General features: G+C 37.5%; 1 protein-coding gene across 1 annotated transcript; it reads right to left on the minus strand.

Annotated features, from left to right (window-relative positions):
* Positions 1–2935: 2935 nt before the first annotated feature.
* On the minus strand, positions 2936–15848 carry actr3 (actin related protein 3). Its single transcript, XM_053496390.1, has 12 exons — positions 15677–15848; positions 10920–10975; positions 9737–9861; positions 9505–9615; positions 8080–8175; positions 7866–7973; positions 7473–7616; positions 5978–6151; positions 5187–5279; positions 4657–4782; positions 4484–4567; positions 2936–3928 (listed from the first exon to the last, which is right to left on the minus strand). The coding sequence occupies exons 1-12, from the start codon at positions 15718–15720 to the stop codon at positions 3833–3835; spliced, it is 1257 nt and encodes a 418-aa protein (XP_053352365.1). The 5' UTR covers positions 15721–15848; the 3' UTR covers positions 2936–3832.
* Between the last annotated feature and the right edge of the window lie 1246 nt (positions 15849–17094).

The following is a 17094-nucleotide window of genomic DNA, read 5'->3' on the forward strand; positions in this document are numbered from 1 at the left end:
CCTATTTAGAATGGCTTTTAATATTTTATCATTTTATGCTTTTTCATAATTTTATCATTTTGTTTTATTTATTTTTATTATTATTGTTATTACTGTTACTATCATTTTCATTTATATTGTTCATTTATTTATAACTACAGTATATGTTTTATTTTGTTCCTGTATTTTTATTTCAATTTTTATTGCTATTTTATTGTCATTTTTAGTGCTAATGCACACTTGTTTTCTACTCATTAGGTATGCTTGGCTACTGCGTTTTGGTGTGCTCATCTGTTTCACTTTTTCTGTTCCTTTTCCTGCTTCTTTTTCATGTTTAATAGTCATGTACCCTTTTTCTTATCTTTACTGTTTTTTGTTGATCACTCTCGATTACCTCATCTTCCTCTGCTCCTGCTTCATCACTGTCGGACTCATAAAGCGATAGAGTGTGGGATTCTCCAGGAATCTATGTTGTTCCTTCTTTCTAGATTTTCTCCTCTCCACCTCTCCAGGGAGTGCTTTTTTTTTTTTTTACTGCGTCCCGTAATACTTTTTTCAGGTGTGACTAAATGCTTATTTCTGAACCCCTGTACTTCTGACAGAAATTGTTCAATTTGTTTTTAATCTTTTCATATCTATTCCTCTTTTTTGTAGCTTAGTCTTTCTTGACTTCTGTGACTCTGCTGCTCTTTCTTCACTCCATTCCCTTCTGTTGTCATTGGGAGCTTGTCTAGACATCTACTCAGAGTCACATAAAGTCACTTTAATTTGTCCTGTCACATGTCCTTCAATTCCCCATGTTCCTTTATCTTGTTCATGCAGCTCCTGTAGTGGGTACATTCCCCTGACCACCTTTTGCATGTGTTCCTCAGTGTATGGTGGTGGTCTCTCTAATTCTAAGTTTGTCTTTTCTTTTCTTCCTTTCTGAGCTTTTTCCTTCCTGTCTTTACCACTTTCTGACTTCTCGTTCTTTTTTCCTACATGCGTTTCCTGTTTTTCTTTTTTTGTTTGTTTCCTTTTTTCCTATTCCTTTCCTTTATTTTCAAATCATTCTACAACTTATAACCTCTGTTTTAATTCAATCCTTCCCTTGCTACCCTTTTCCTTAATTTTGTATTTGAACATTTCCTTTACTTCTTTACAACATTATTCTTTAAAGGTCCCTCTTTAGGCCATTGTAATAGGCCAGAGTCTGGTACTCTAGCTCCTTCTACTCTAAGGCCTGTTTTTCATGTAAGTGTTGCCACCTAGACTGATTTTAAAGTGGCCGTTAGTACACAAACTAACGAGAGTGCAACTCTTGGTACCCAAACGGATTTTCCTCCTGCACCAATTCTGCTTTTGTCCCCCTTACTGATCTTCCTGTAAGGAATTTAGATTTATGCTGTTCTGGCTCAGAGAAGGTTGATTTTTAATACAGTGGAACCTCGGATTAAGAGTAACGCGGTTTACGAGTGTTCCGCAAGACGAGCAACGATTTTTAATCATTTTTGACTTGAAAAACGAGCATTGTCTTAGTTTACGAGCACCGAGTATCATGTTTCACGCATGCGCTTCTTGTTTTGACACCGAGCGTCACGTCATTACAAGTAAGCCAGCGGATTTTCTCTCTTTTGCAGCGAAATTGTAGGTAATCGTCTCTTCTGCTGGGTGAATACACACACACACGCTGTGTGTGTGTTATGTGCGTGCGTGCACACACACATTAACGGAGAGCCGTTTAAAACTGTTTAAAAATTAGCATGGAACATTGCTAGTCACACTCGCGTAAGCGCATACTAACGGGATCACTACTGTAAAGTAAAACAACAACAACCAAAAAAAAACCTAATTAAACAGCTCCTCGCCTTTGAAAACAGTCGCGACAGAGAAGAGTTTGTGTGTTTGTTTGGCAACCTGAGTGAAGGGGGCTGTAAATGCGAGCGAGCCCCCCTTCAGCCCCTCTTTGCCAAACAAACACACAAACTCTTCATTGTCACGATTGTTTTCAAAGGTGAGGAGCTGTTTAATTTGATTTTTGGTGTTGTTTTACTTTATAGCAGTGATCCTGTTAGTATGCGCTCACTGGAGTGTGACTAGGGATGTTCCTTGCAAATTTTTAAACGGTTTTAAAAACTGTCTATCCGTGAATGTGTGTGCGCACAAACGGAAACACTTATCTGTCTGGATTTATTTTTACATATTTTTTATGATAAAGTACAGGTTAATTTGTTTTATTTTTACTTTATATTTTGTATTAATTATTTTTATGTATTTATTTATTTGGGCTGTAGAACGAATAATTTAAGTTTCCGTTATTTCCTATGGGAAAATTAAAATTGGTTTACAAGTGTTTTGGAACACGAGCCCGCTTCCGGAACGAATTATGCTCGTAATCCAAGGTTCCACTGTATGCGATTTCTTATGCTTTTTGTTTTGCTAATGATGCTTACCCAGGCCCCCTATGTTTTTGGACTTTTATGTTGGGCCTTATACTTTGTATTTTTATATCGAATTTTTTCATGTATCTCCTTGTTTGTCATTATGTACAGTAGATGCACAAACTAGTTTATTTTTGTGTCTACTCTTATTAAACTCGTTTCCCCCCCCATGTACTTTGGGTACACACTGTACACACTACCCACCCCTTACTGTTTATGTTTTATGGCCTGTCTCATAGTCATCTGCTTTTCTTGACTCACCTCTGAGTCAACCTATAATGTTTTATGCCCGGTCATACTCTGTCTGCTTTTCTCACCTCTAAGTAAACCCAGTAAGTTTTATGACTGGTCATACCCCCCTACCTACTTCTATATTATTTCACAAAGAGAAATATTATGTTGATTAATATTATCATATTGTTACATTATTTTACTAAAATATGCTTACACAAGCATTGTATGCTGTAGAAATGAATTATATTAATGAAGATTCTCAGGCATAGAAATGAACCAAGAAATATAAAAGAAGAGAGTGATTTTTGTAGAAACATTTTTAAGCCTTTATTGGAATGTTTTAGGCATCGCATTTACAAATCCAAACCTGCTATAATTTGGTGTTCAATGAAATATAAAAGTCCACTAGATTAGCAATACTGGTCCGATAGTCATTCCTGTTCAAGCTCATTATAATCCTATTATTATTATTATTATTATCGAGAAATGCACTTTCATCCTATCAGAGAGGAAAATGCAAATATATGATATGATCGGAGGTAAAAGCAGTCACATATTTAAACCTAATTTGATGAAAATGCAAGAAAAAAAAGGAATATATTTTTTTAATTAATGAAAGCGCAAGAAGAATGAAAGCTCTGGAACAAACAGTCTTTTTTTGCCTGGTCTGAGCTCCCCCTGCTTTGCCTGTTAAAGGACATGAAGCACCTCGAGTATGACGCAACTTGGAAACAGGGGGAGAAGACTGCCATGGTCAATGTATTCGGGACTAAATCACTTGAGTCGCTTTTTACTTTAAACATAAACAACACCAGCAGTTTTCTGCATCAGTAACAAAGTGTCAATATTCCAGTTAAATTTATTTTTTACTCAGTGGGGGATTTTTTTATTTTATTATTATTATTATTATTATTCTTAGACACCCACAAATTACTGAGCAGAGGCAGAGAAGAGCTGGAGTCATTTTGGTCTAGTAATCGCATTTTCCCTTGTACTGGGAATAACATGAACAAACGAACAAACAAACAAACACAACATTCATCATCTGGATCCAGCAGACAGGTTTGGTGTTAACCGAAATGAGCTCTCTCTCTCTCTCTCCAGTGGCCTGCTCTTTGTTCTCCCTAGCCCCGACCACCCCAACCCCAATCCCTTTGTGTATATGTGTATGCGTAGGTGTGTGTAGGTCGGTGGACACTTTAGGACATGACACCAAAGACAGGGTTGTGGCGACAGATGCTGGGGCCGATTTCCTCATAATCCTTCTTGGTATGACACACCTGGTAGAACTCAGGCTAGTTGATGGAGGGAAAAGAACACACACACACACACACACACAGAATCATGTTATAAAGGCATGCTGACTTCCCAGTGGGAATAAATTGTTTAGTAGAGGTGTAACACGAAGACATCTGATGCAATTATAGGTTTAGTGTTTCAAATATGGACATCTAAAATGAGTGTGACCTAAAGTAGACGCTTTTTTGTTTGCTTGTTTCTTTCATTATGATTTTTATAAACAAATATGGACCTTGTGCCACCAAAAACAACAGAAATACCCTGATGTAGAAATATCTTCAAACAGCTATCAGGTCTTGTGAATTTTGCAGCACCTGTATCTGATGTTAGAATAAATGTAGTTGATTCCCTAATTAGGTGGATTTAAAAACACACCTGCCCATATCAGGATGTTACTAAGGATGCTGTAAATGCATCTATCTTGCTTTGTCCAGAATAAGTATTGTATTGTCATATTTGTATTTTTATTGATTTAGAATATCATTACTCTGTTCTGAGTAATACATCCCTATTGTGTAGGTTTGTGTGGTTTATCGCTGTGTGTAACTTACTGTTGAGGCCAGCATAGACCCTCCGAACCACACAGCATAGCGCTGCATGTGGTGAGTGATCACCTGCACATCAATAGGCTTGGGCTGCAAGAGAAACACGATCACATACATGTAGATCAACGAGCAACGGTTCAAAATATTACTTTCTTTATTCTAATGCTTTTCTGTCAGACCTTCAATTTGCCACCACTGAGTTCTTCGCTCAGTTTCAGACGGGCATCCACTGTCCTCTTCAGGTCTCTCTGCAGGCGCCGCCCAAAATCACGGAACATGGTAGAACCTCCTGACAGGACAATGTTCTACAGAGGGGACACAGTTTTGAATACACTGCATAAACCTTCTTAGCACAGATTTATTTCCTGAACATTATGACTTAACCTGTACAGTAATATTCAGGCTTGTGTTTATCTTTTTTGTTCCTGAACTTTAAGAACTTCAAGAGAAGACAAGTCGACATTTATTATTAAAGTTTAGAGCAAACTCTAAGTAGAATAGTCTAGTAAAAGTATCCTGTGAATTAGGCAACAGTTCAGCACTCAAAAATAATTAGGATGGCTTAGACAACAGTGTATTGCGATTTCCACCGATATAAAAAAAACAACAACAAAGTAATGGCACCTCAGAGAAAACATGACTGCTGTTGGCCTACACCATAATGAATATGAAAGCATTACAGTAAACAACTGCTCCCTTTCAAACGTACCTTGTAGAGGGGACGACGAACATCAATGGGACAGTTCTGGATCACCTCATCAACCACTTCCGAGATGGGCTGAGTGAAGTCCGGATTGGCAAACTGTCGAACACAGGGACAGATTGTAAGAGTAAGGTCTATAATGTAGTGCTGTTTTCAACACATCCATTGTTTTTTTTAACTGTGAGCACACTGTGTGCGAATCTCAATAACATAATTGATGCGTCCTTGATTCCTACGTTCTTTTAGTCTGTGACTCAGAAATCAATTGCAGCCATGTTTAAGCATGTGTCAATTCTTTAACTGCACTCACAGGACTCAAAGTAAGAGAAAATGATGCCACAAGATCATAGATTACAGAGGTGTTTTCAACGTCAAGTATTTTTCGTGAAGCAGATGATGTACGAGTACAATATGAATCCTGTCCCCTTTAATTTATTTAAACATTAATGCTAATAAACAAATCATAATAAATGAATAAATAATCCTCAAAACCATTTTTCACATACAAAGTGGTTTGTGGTCTTTTTATATAGATTGAAAAACACATTTGTGTGCTGTAATATTTCATTACGATTTATTCATTAATGTAAATCAAAATGCACTGTGCATGCAAATTTACAATACACTGTACATCATGTTATAAATAAATAATAATTTTAGCATTATTCCTAATTCTATGCCTTTTTTTTTTGTTGAAAACATTTGACCTTGATTCCTCCATCCTCTCCTCAGATGAAATGACTTGCAATTAAAGAAATGAAAAGCACCCGCTGTGTGTACATGCAAGTGATACAGACCTCAGGGTGGAAGAAGATCTCTGGGCCAAGGAAGCGCTCATATCCCACATCAATGGTAAACTCTTTCTTGCTGATTGCATTAATGCCGGTGTATTGCTTTATCCATTTAGAGCCATCTGTGTCGTACTTATTAAATTCCTTCACCAGGTCAGGGCACACATAACTGAAGCGCTCCTACAAAAAGAACACACGCACACATTTGTATTACAGTATTTTGGGTCTAACTCCTGAAATATATTTTCCCTCTGTACGCCAGTGAAAGGACTCGTCAGAACTAATGGCTCATGTCAGAGTAATGACTGGAAGCCTGGGGGAACAACTTCATTATGCGAAACTAAGCGAAGCTCATCCAAGTTAAGCTCCCACACAACCTTCCAGCTGCATGCACAGTAGGAAAACAAAACAGCCTGGCAATTCAGGACAGACGAAATAACTGATGCTTATGCAAACAACAAAACAAAACATTAATGCTTTGGTCTGAAAAACATCAAACATTTAAACTGAACATCATTCAAAGAAAATGCCAACCTTAATAGTTTTGTGAAAAATCACTTACATAAATTGCCCATTTAATTTCCTCAACACTGAATTTCTTTTAAAGAGAATTGCATCATTAAACCTTAAAACATGAAGGATACTCTCTCTCAAACTGCAGTAAGCTTCTAGCAAATAAGGTTTCATTAGAAGGCAAATTTTACATGTAATTCCTAAGGCTAGTCTTGAAATTGGATTGCTGAAAGTTATTTCCTAATTCTTAGTTTATTTTAGTTTTGATATACTATAGTTACTTATACAGCCATGATATTTCCATTTACATCATACATATTAATGCAAAAAATAAAAGTAACACACATCTATAACCCTAGATTCTCAGTAGGGAGTGTATTCAAAGTTTATTAAAAAGGGGGGAAAAAAGCTTTATTCTTTGTACTTAATCTAGTCTTTCTAGCAAAGATCTTTACAGGCACAGTGTTTGGGAAGACATTGACGCTGAAAATGTTATGCCTGTCAAATCTGTAACACTGATAAAGCTGCTATAAATCTGTGACATGTAAATAAACATTTAAATACCGGTCTGTTCTCTCTGAAATGTTACATGACCTGATATGCAAACATTCTCACCAATGCTAAGCCCTGTGCAGGCAACGAGCCACTTTGCAAGTCAATACGAGCTCCACTGTGACCTGCATAACGCTAGAGTTGCCCTAAAGCACTTTGAAGATTTACATGGAGAAGTTCTGTGGAAAATCTTCCACAGCATTTGTAATTAGGTTTTCGAACTTTCGTTCTGCCTTGCACTACACAAGCCAAATTAGCAGTGATAAATTAATTTTTAACATTAATTAAATTAAAATAAAGGGTTACTGTTTTAGTTGGACAATTAGCAGCTGGATAGCTCAGCTTCCAGGGAGTCATTAAAACAAAGAATCTAATAAGTCAAGACTCGAATGTAAGGTGACTCAAATCTAACTCGGTTACACAAGCAACCGCTTACCTTGACAGCCTTGGCAGTCTCAAGGGACTGCTCAGGTGGAATTCCCACCTCTCTCTCCCTCAACAGTTGCTGTGTGAAGTAGGTAATGTCACGGCCTGCGATGGGGATGTGCTTTATGCAGCTGCCAATCACATAACCCTCAGCCTAAAAAACACAGAAATACAAAGAAACAAAATCACCTTTGCTTACCAATTACAGACAACTTTACTAATCAAAAGTTACAATCACATTATTTACCAATAAAATTAAATTGCAATACAAAATATGAAAACTGACATTTTCTCTTTTAATATAAATACTATAATTATTGTGAATAAAAATGAACACATTCTTTTTTTTTAAATCAAGAAGTCAGTTTGCATATGAGCACAGCATGCAGTGTATGTTACTAACCACAGGGATGACGTGAGTGACTCCATCTCCACTGTCAATGACTGTACCGGTCAGAGTCCTTTCTCCAACCTGCCGAGAGGTCCAGGACGCTGCTAAAGCCAAGACTGCCTGAAAAACACACAACAGACTAATGTTAATGCACCATAATTGCAGTTAGAAAGAAGAAAAAAAATAAGTTCATCATGACTCTTCTTGTTCTGTTTGTATATTGTACCTGCACAGCGATATAAAGTCCCGGCACATTGAAGGACTCAAACATGATCTCTGCGGTGTATTCTCGGTTCTCAGGTGTGTTTAGAGGAGGCTCGGTCTGTAACAGATTCACCATCAGTGCACAAATATCAATACATATGCACTACCTAAATATCAACAATATCACACTTGTCCAGCACAGCATTAATATGCACTAAATTTGCATTAAATTTTCCTTGCGGAGTCATATGGTGTGTTTATTTATAACTGAGTGAAATCATGTTTTTTAAACTATCTAGTTAATAGAGTATTACACTGGTTTGTAAACAAGCATGCTTAATAAAGACGCAAAATCAAAGTTACATTAAGAAACTAATAGCTGTATTTAATCAATCTTCCATAACTGCTTTCTCCAGGTCAGAGTTGCTGTAATGAAGTATATTATTATTGCAGCATGTCTATATTTATACAGAGAGCATGTAAGGAATAAAACAACAGGGTGTGCTGTGTTGGGGAAATAATTAAAGACGCAGTGACGTGATGCACCCTTAAGCAAAGTGTTATTACTGGTATAATCCAGATTCTTATTCCTTTTCTAAAAAAAAATGTCATGAAATGTTTTATTCTCTTATACCACAGTTTTTTTTTGTTTAGATTTCGTGGGAAATCCATTAAACAAACCCAAATTAATTAAATAAAACACTCTATTTCGTTTAATTTAGTTTTATTTGTATAGAGCTTTAAACAAAGAAAATTGTTACAAAGCAACTTTAAAGAAATCTGAATTTTTATTCTTCCCCAATGAGGCAATGGTGGCAGGGAAAAACTCCCCGAGATGACAAGAGGAACAAACTCAGAGGAACCTGCCTTAAAAGGGAACTAAACTTTATAGGGTTGACACTGAATACTCTGATTATAAATCACTCATTTTATGTGACCGTATACTGTAAAGTTAAGCAGTGCTGTGACTGTGCTGTGACTGTGAACCGTTTTACCTAATGCTGTGTTTAGGCTATCCGTGCACTAACATTAACTTTAGTGTGTCTGTTTGTTGCCACATGCAGTCAACCAACGGTATTACTGTACCTCTGACTTGTACAAAGTTCTGACACTGGAAACGCCTTCTAGAAAAGCTGACTAAACATCTTCAGATTTATGATTACTTTTCTTTCTGGGGGCCAGAAGCCATACAAGTATGTGTACAAGTTGTTACTACTTTTCAGCTCTTGAAGTCTACACTGAAGTCTGTCTGATAACCTGTGATTGGCACAATAATATGAATAACCTTTAAAAACATATTGGACTACTCCATATTGGTCTACTAAAATAGCCAAAAAGTATTTATAAAAGGAGAAGTGGCCAGGCAAATTTTTAAAAAAAGGATTCACTATTTATAAAAAAAAAAAAAAACAGAACTGGAACCATGTTGCTGTGGTGCATCACTAACCAGCAGGAAGTAATGGTCCTCAGGCTCCGCTCTCAGATACTTAAAGATGACCTGCTCCATGAATCTTTCCATTAGATCCCAATCCTCTACAATACCGTGCCTGATGGGCCACTGCATGCAAAGGAGGAATATGTTATCTGCGGTGAGCGCATGTTTCAAGAGCAGCCCCACTATAATGTTTAACATTGCACTTGAAAAGTGGAGACTTTAGTGCAGAATTACAGCTAATCACCTTGGTTGCATAGGTGGGCTTGTCGATAGCCTCGTCCCCGATGAAGAAGTCGAGGTCATCCACGCCTTTCATCATCCTTCTCTGGGCCTGGTCTCCCACCTTTGCCGACTCTTTGATGGCAATGCCTGAGCAAAAACAGAGGATGATGGAATAAAATGAAACTGGCAAAAACTGGCATTACTGGGAATAGGGAAAAAATTATAAAGAAAAGAAATCGGATTAAACACAAATATTACAAGATTCATTTATTTATTTAAATTACAGAGGCAGCTCTTGGTTCAACTGTTATTCATGTATAAATATACATTATTTAAATTATTTAGTATTAAATAATTAATATAGTTATTGGGCTATAATGTCAATAACATCTCTTGCACGTAAAATATAACTTGAAGGATCTGGGAATGGAAAATATTTGGTCATTAAACATACATTGTTTGTACACAATTTCAAATTAAAGGGTTTTATTTAATTTGTTTTTAAAATTTTAACAGGTAAAATGCAATCACAGAAATCACATGGCAACGAGACAACCAATGCTGTAAACATTAAATCTTATGTTTTTATGTGAAATTGAGTACTCATGAAATTAAAAGCCATTATTGTCTTTTTGTATACATCACCATGCTTTAACTTTAATATGCTATAACCTTTCTCTGTGAAGATGATGTACACAGTTCATTTTCAGGTTCACCAAGTGGTTATCGGCCTATGAACAAATGATTATTCTTTGAAGAATTATCTGATTAGATGCCATACAATGTTTTACCCTTAACTGAGCAAAAAAAACTGAAACACTAATCACAGATCAATGACAAAGCAGCTATTTAATAGACAAGCTAGTTTTTTCCACTGGTATGAGATTTCAGCTGTGTTACTCATTAAAAACAGCCCCAAGTTGTTTTTAATCACCCGAGTATCAGGAAACTAATTTAGTTGGGTTAATGGGCTGCGCTATAGACTTCACAATATTACAAATTCGCCCACTGTGGATGGTACAACACATGGCTGCAGGGATCTTAACTAAAGGGAAGAGCTAATTTTATGTCTGTTCTTAAAGAATTACACTGGCTACCTGAGGCATCAAGAATTAGATTTGAACAACATAATTTCAAATTAAATCTTGACCACCCCAAGCTATTCAAGAATCATTACAGGGAAATTATGATACAGTTGTACTTACATGATGGTACGATGAACTGTGGTTCTGTGTTTCCGGCATATCCCAGCTTAGTATATCTGAGAGAGAGAGGGGGGGCTTTGTGTTAAACAGCTCTCTTAACAGCACACACACTACTTGTAAAATGTACAATTACTGCTAAGCAATTTAACTTTTAATGCAATTATGGGAAGCATAAATTTAAATTTGTTACATTTTAGATCACACAATTCATTTTCTATGCATTAAAATTCATTTCAGAGACCAATTTAGCTAATATGTTGTCGAGATCCCTGTGGCCAATAGCGCTCATCCTTGCAGCTTTACACCTAGCTGGCAACACAAAAGCCACAAACTTCTCAAGTTTACAATGTAATGCAAGCACAATCTGCAATGCTTGGCTTCCACCGCCACGTGCTGCCTGCCATAGAACAACAGCATGAGGTCATTCCGTCATGTCTAAGTTTGACAAAAACATCGGGTGTTGTCTTTAAATCCGGCGAGTACGCTCATGAGCTTTAGATCACACAGGCTGCAGAGCATCCAATACTACATCAAATCATGAGGCATGAAGACATTTATGCAATGCATGACAAATACTCTGTGCTCTGTAACGAACTAACAAAACTCAAAGAAAACCTTGGTTAAATTATACTTTTGTTTAACCTCTACAAGAGTGAATTAATACCGGTGTACTAAAAATTTGTACAAATATGATTTAGTACAACAGTGCATCATGCGTTCTGGCGCTTCCAATCAGTTTGTAATTTTTATAAAAATACAAACAAAATCGTACAATGGTATACGTGACAAGAAATCACATTATTAGTTCTTGAGATTTGCGACAGAACCGTGTTTGCCCAATCACCCAGAGATAGTGATTTCGATTCATGGATGATGCTATGGCCATCTTCAGCTAGGAGGTTAGCAAGCAGGTTGCCTGTGCTCTCTCTCAGCTGTTGGGGCGGGGTATCATACTGACATTCCAAAATCAATCACAGTGACACTATGGGCTCACGCAAGTGGAATGAGCAGAAAACACTTGTCTTTAAGTATGTTACGCCATTTCCTGATGTTGCATAAGCAGTTTGAAAAGATGAGTGAGTGCAGCAAGATAAACTCCTAGGTACCAGGATTTCATGCGACTATCGTGGATGCGAATCTGATGAGTATACTGGGCTTACAATTCATTTTTTTTAAACTGTTTTTGGTGCCACATCTGCTCCTTGCGCTTTTGATGTAACCTATTTAAACCTGCCTGGTGTTTCCTTTTAGATCCTGTGTAGTGCTGGTGCTGCTGTGATCTTTATCGTCCTTCTTTTTTTTATTTAAACAAATGTACGCGCTTTCGCCAATTGTGAAAGCTGTACAGCCTCCTCTGCTGCTGCTCTTCTTGTAGGTATACAACTCCAATAAGTTAATCACTATATCAATATTATATTCTCAGACTTGCTCAGCCATTACCATTATCAGCTTGCACATTTGCTGAAACTCAGATTTTAGGGTGAGCTAGTGAACATGCACGACTGCACCAAGGCTAAAAGAGATCAGCTTAATAAAGCATATTTGCATGTAAATCAGTCCACCATGAATTCAAGTGCATTTTATAAAAAAATTTCCTGACCACAGGATGCTGAGGTCTGTGCTTCTTGGCAAATTTTTAGAGCAGACTTACAGCTAGTTGTATGTATCTTAGCTGCATGAAGCAGACCAAAAAAACAATAAAGCTGTGTTTAAAAGGCTTAAGCTGGTCTCCTGCAGCCTCACTAGCTCTATAAAGTACTTATGCAGATTTTAACTTTTTGGATTGCAGATGCACTAAATATAATGGTAAGTTTTATCTTTAAAAAAACATTTTTGTCTTTCACTGTCGGCATAAGTAGTGTGCCTACCTTTAGCAGTGACATGGTGTGGAAAACAGAATGGTGTCTGAATCTTAATACAAATCCACACCTACCAAACCACTCTGACTGAAAAATGTCCATGCAAAAATGACAGGAGAAGAGCATTTTTCTGTTATCAGACATTCAAAAGGTATGTTCAGAGAAAAAAAGAAAAAAAAATCAACAGGTTTCTAAAGATGAAGTAGGAGGAAAAAGAAACAAAAAAAAATTAAGTCAGTGACTCAAGCAGGTTTGAGTTTAAAGTAAAAGGCTTTGCATAGGTTGGTTCTGAGTATTAAAATAGCTTTGTTTATTTAAGCTCTTTGCCTTGTAAAAAATGTATGCGTTATAACCACACAAAAAAGCTAAATATTTTCAGGGTCATTTAATATTACTCAAGCAAATACTACCTACAAAATGTTTATACAGAGAGAAAAATAAAAAAAGAAAGAAAATATGAACGCTGTAGGTTTGATTCTAAGAGCTTTTGAACAGGCTGTGTAAAGGGAAGTCGAGTCTGCCTAAGCATGATGTGGGTTATATTACTACATTACGTTAGGGGCCAGAGTTATAAAAAGCAGTTTTGACTAAACCCGAGGAGAAGTGCAGGTCAGCATGCGAGAGAGGATGTGAGGCTTTCACACATCTGATACACACACATGCACACTTGTGCACATCAGAAGCTATGAAATGAACTACTCTTCCTCATCCATGCAGAGAACAGATGCTGGTGTGCTTTGCTCAAAGCAAAGAGGGGGAGGAGGGAAAGGTATGCACCATGGAATGTTCAAGTCTCTACATGCTAACACAACCACTGGGTTTAAAACAAACCAACGACAGGACCAATTGCTTGTTATACATGTATATTTTTGTTAAGGGATAAGCAACTCTGATATTAGACACAATAACAGAGGTTTGATTTAGAGATCAGACTAAGGACAAGCATGGTATTGAATAATGAAACCATTTCACTAGGATGTTTGTGTGTGTGTTTTAGAGACACATAAAACAAGCTTGCACTCAGTCTTGTTTGTAAAACTTCTAAATTTAGCTAGATAGTCTGGCACGTATTGTCAGGAAGCACAACTAAGAACCACCTACTTTCACAAGAAGAGGTGTTTTGACAGAGTTGGTACACAACCAACCACCTTTTTTTGCAACTCTTAAATTATCTACCTTTAGTGTATGTATGCCATGGAAATTTGCTTTAATTCTATGCCTCACATTGTGCGTGAGTCACCTTTAGGAATGTACTGCTCCAGTACCTGTAATCTGTATCACTGATTTTATTTCCCCTTCCAAACCAGTCCACTGAGGTAGTTCATGGCTGATGTGTAAAAGGGCAGACGGACTGGGGCAGCTTAGTGGTTAAGGCTAAGGTTCGGAAGGTCCCATGTTTAAACTACAGCACCACCTGCAGTTGCCACTGTTAGGCTTTTAAGCAACTGCTAAAATATATAATGAGATAAAAACCTTGGATAAGCGCGTCTGCCAAATGCTGTAAGCAGTACAACACTAGAACCTTACAGTCTTATGACAGGTTTCATCCTGGTCCTGGAGCACATTTTAGTGTTTTTCCGACTCTGAATCTACCACCTCAAAACAGGGACACAATGATGTGTAAAGGACAGTTTTTCAGGACCAGGGGTGGAAATGTGTGGAAATGCTTCTAATTGTTAGTAGAGTCTGCAATAATCATGACATATCAAGTGATCCGATATCAGTGTCATGCCGATAAGTGTTTGGTTTGGACTCATTGAACAAACTCCTGTCAAGTATGTATATATGTATACATATAAACACACATGACAGCAGGTAATAGCTGGGGGTTTAGGGTTTCTTTTACCCTAAAGCATCATTAAAATGCATTATAGACATATGCAATATAGGCAAATACATTCACATATGTAATGAAATATTTCAGGATTTTTTTTATTGAAAAGATTTTACTGATTTTAAATGTATGTTGTCACACTATTGCTTTGAGCATAGTAGAAAAAAAAACATACTATGAACTAAGTTAAGGGGGAAATAAGCAAATTCTATCTGTGGTACAATGCAATTAATGCATTCAAAAGATTGCTGTGCTTAACCAGTTAGACAAACGTACAAAGGCTACCATAAAGCTGCTTTAAGGTGAATATAATGCTCTGTTTGTTCTTCCTCTGAGGAAGTGAATGGTCTGATTCGGAGACCCAGCTGCAGTATCACAACCAACATCTTTAGCTGAGTACAAAAAAAACCGAAGAGTCGAAATCCATTTTTCAACAGTGGCTTAAACGGAAAGCAAGAATATAGAAGTGAGGAAAACATAAACGGTACTAAAAGGACGGTGAAATGCCGAACACGACCATATATGGACTAAAAGACGAGAAGCAGGAAGCGGCGAGCGCTGTCAATAAAATTAGGAAGTTGCAACTGCGCGTGCGCAGATCATTAGAATGACTTTTGCAGAATTTAGCATCGATTAATATTTTTAAAAACGGCATTACCGATAAAAGCTTTTTCACCTATGCATCCTGTGACAACATGCACGACGTTTAAACGCGTGTCTTGTTAGTCAGTTCAATAAACATTTTCGAAACGAAGCTAGCAATCCAGTGAAGACAAAATACAGTCTAGCTAGCTAGCTATTCACATCGCATTCATGTTATTGTTGTGCCTGGTTTCGTTTACAAATCTATACCTCACTGTACAACACATTTCGAAAATGGTACAGAGAATAAAATGACAAAAGGCGTAATCAAACAAGACTATTTTAAACCAAGTTGTGAACTGATTACGCTAGGCAGTTAGCTCGCTAGCGCTACACACCCCAGGCAGAGCTGACAGTGCTGCTGCTGCCGCTGCTGTTTCTGCCAGCGGATCTGATTTACACACGGGTTGAAAATACTTTACCCTGTACCGCAGTCCACAACACACGCCGGTAATCTCCCAGCCATTCCTCCTGTTTCTTGACCGAAGACGTCTCACTAAACAACAGAAAAAATGGTAGAAGTGTCGGACACAGGATGAATGTAAGGCGGAACCCGTTCACCCGCACTGTGAAGTTTACAGTCACTTCCGCACTCGCTGAGCGGCGCGCGACGGGGAGAAAATGGCCGCCGCCGGTCACAGGGTGGGAGGAGGGAGGGGACAGGGGAGTTGTTATCATCATCATTTATGGAAAGAAACTAATATATTAATGGTTCAGTAAATATTAGAAAAGAACATGAACTTAAGAAAGAGAAAATACAAAAAGAAAGGGAAATGTGATGTACGGTGCTGTTGGCAGGCTCATTTTAACTCAAAACATTATGGCTAACTATATAATGTTAAACAATGTCAAGATAAATAAACACAGAAAGCTGCTATGTTTTGAGCTAAAATATAATATAGACAGGTTCTATTAAAGTGGTTTCTTGATTTAACAGGTCTGGCAGTAAGCAGGCCTGGGTGTGGCAAGTGAAATTCTATTTAGCTTTCCAAAAACAAAAATCACAGTTCATTCATGATTTAGCGGGTGTGTATTGGGGTGGGGTGGGGTGGGGTGGGGGGGTGGGGGGGGGATCTCTTTTTCACAGTTTCCCCCCCCTTTATTAATCTAATCATCGTTTATAAACTGGATTATGTATTTACACAAGTTGTCTTGCAATTCCAAAAATGTGTTTGCAAAAAAAAAGGAATGTGGCAAATAACTTTTTATGGCACTGTATGTAAAACAATGCTAAAGGCACCTAAAATAGGCTATAATCTCTTTTAAACAGTTGATATTAAGATGTGTTGACACAATATAAACAACTGTTTATATTGTATCAATATAAACAGTTGATATTGATGTGCTAGAACGCATAAGCTTGCTAGGACAAGCATAAGGATCTGAGAGACTGACAAGGGTTGCATTGTCATGGTTAAAATGCTGGCACATTAATCTGCTGGGCTAGCCTGTTCGGGCCAGTTTCACAGAAGAGCTACTGTAGAGGAATCTGCTGAAAAAGTTCTTTCTGGCTATTATAGGAAGATGTTAAAACCCACAGTGCATCACAGCTTGCTATGTATGGCATGCATAACCAGAGACTCATCAGAGTTCCCATGTCCACTACTGAAAGTTCCTACAATGCGCATGAAGCATTGACCATCCAGCAATTGAAGGCCTGACTTGATGGCTTTGTGTGTGTCACTTACCTAGGCTCTAGGATACATTATGGAAGGAAGGCATGTTTACAAAGACAGGGTGATGCTCTGAGCAATGTTTTGCTGAATAAAATTAGGGCCCTGCATTCATGTTGATTTTACTTAGATGTGTAACCATATGCAGACCAATTGTTTGCTAATGT

Source organism: Clarias gariepinus, chromosome 5 (assembly GCF_024256425.1).
Source record: "Clarias gariepinus isolate MV-2021 ecotype Netherlands chromosome 5, CGAR_prim_01v2, whole genome shotgun sequence".
NCBI lineage: Eukaryota > Metazoa > Chordata > Actinopteri > Siluriformes > Clariidae > Clarias > Clarias gariepinus.

What these genes read in the sequence shown, in the direction of transcription:
- actr3 (XM_053496390.1), bottom strand. Translation starts at nt 15,720, where the DNA reads ATGGCTGGGAGATTACCGGCGTGTGTTGTGGACTGCGGTACAGG. An exon ending in GACTTTATATCGCTGTGCAG is followed by an intron (nt 7,974 to 8,079) that starts GTACAATATACA and finishes TGTGTTTTTCAG; the next exon opens with GCAGTCTTGGCTTTAGCAGC. An exon ending in GGTCTATGCTGGCCTCAACA is followed by an intron (nt 3,929 to 4,483) that starts GTAAGTTACACA and finishes TCCATCAACTAG; the next exon opens with CCTGAGTTCTACCAGGTGTG.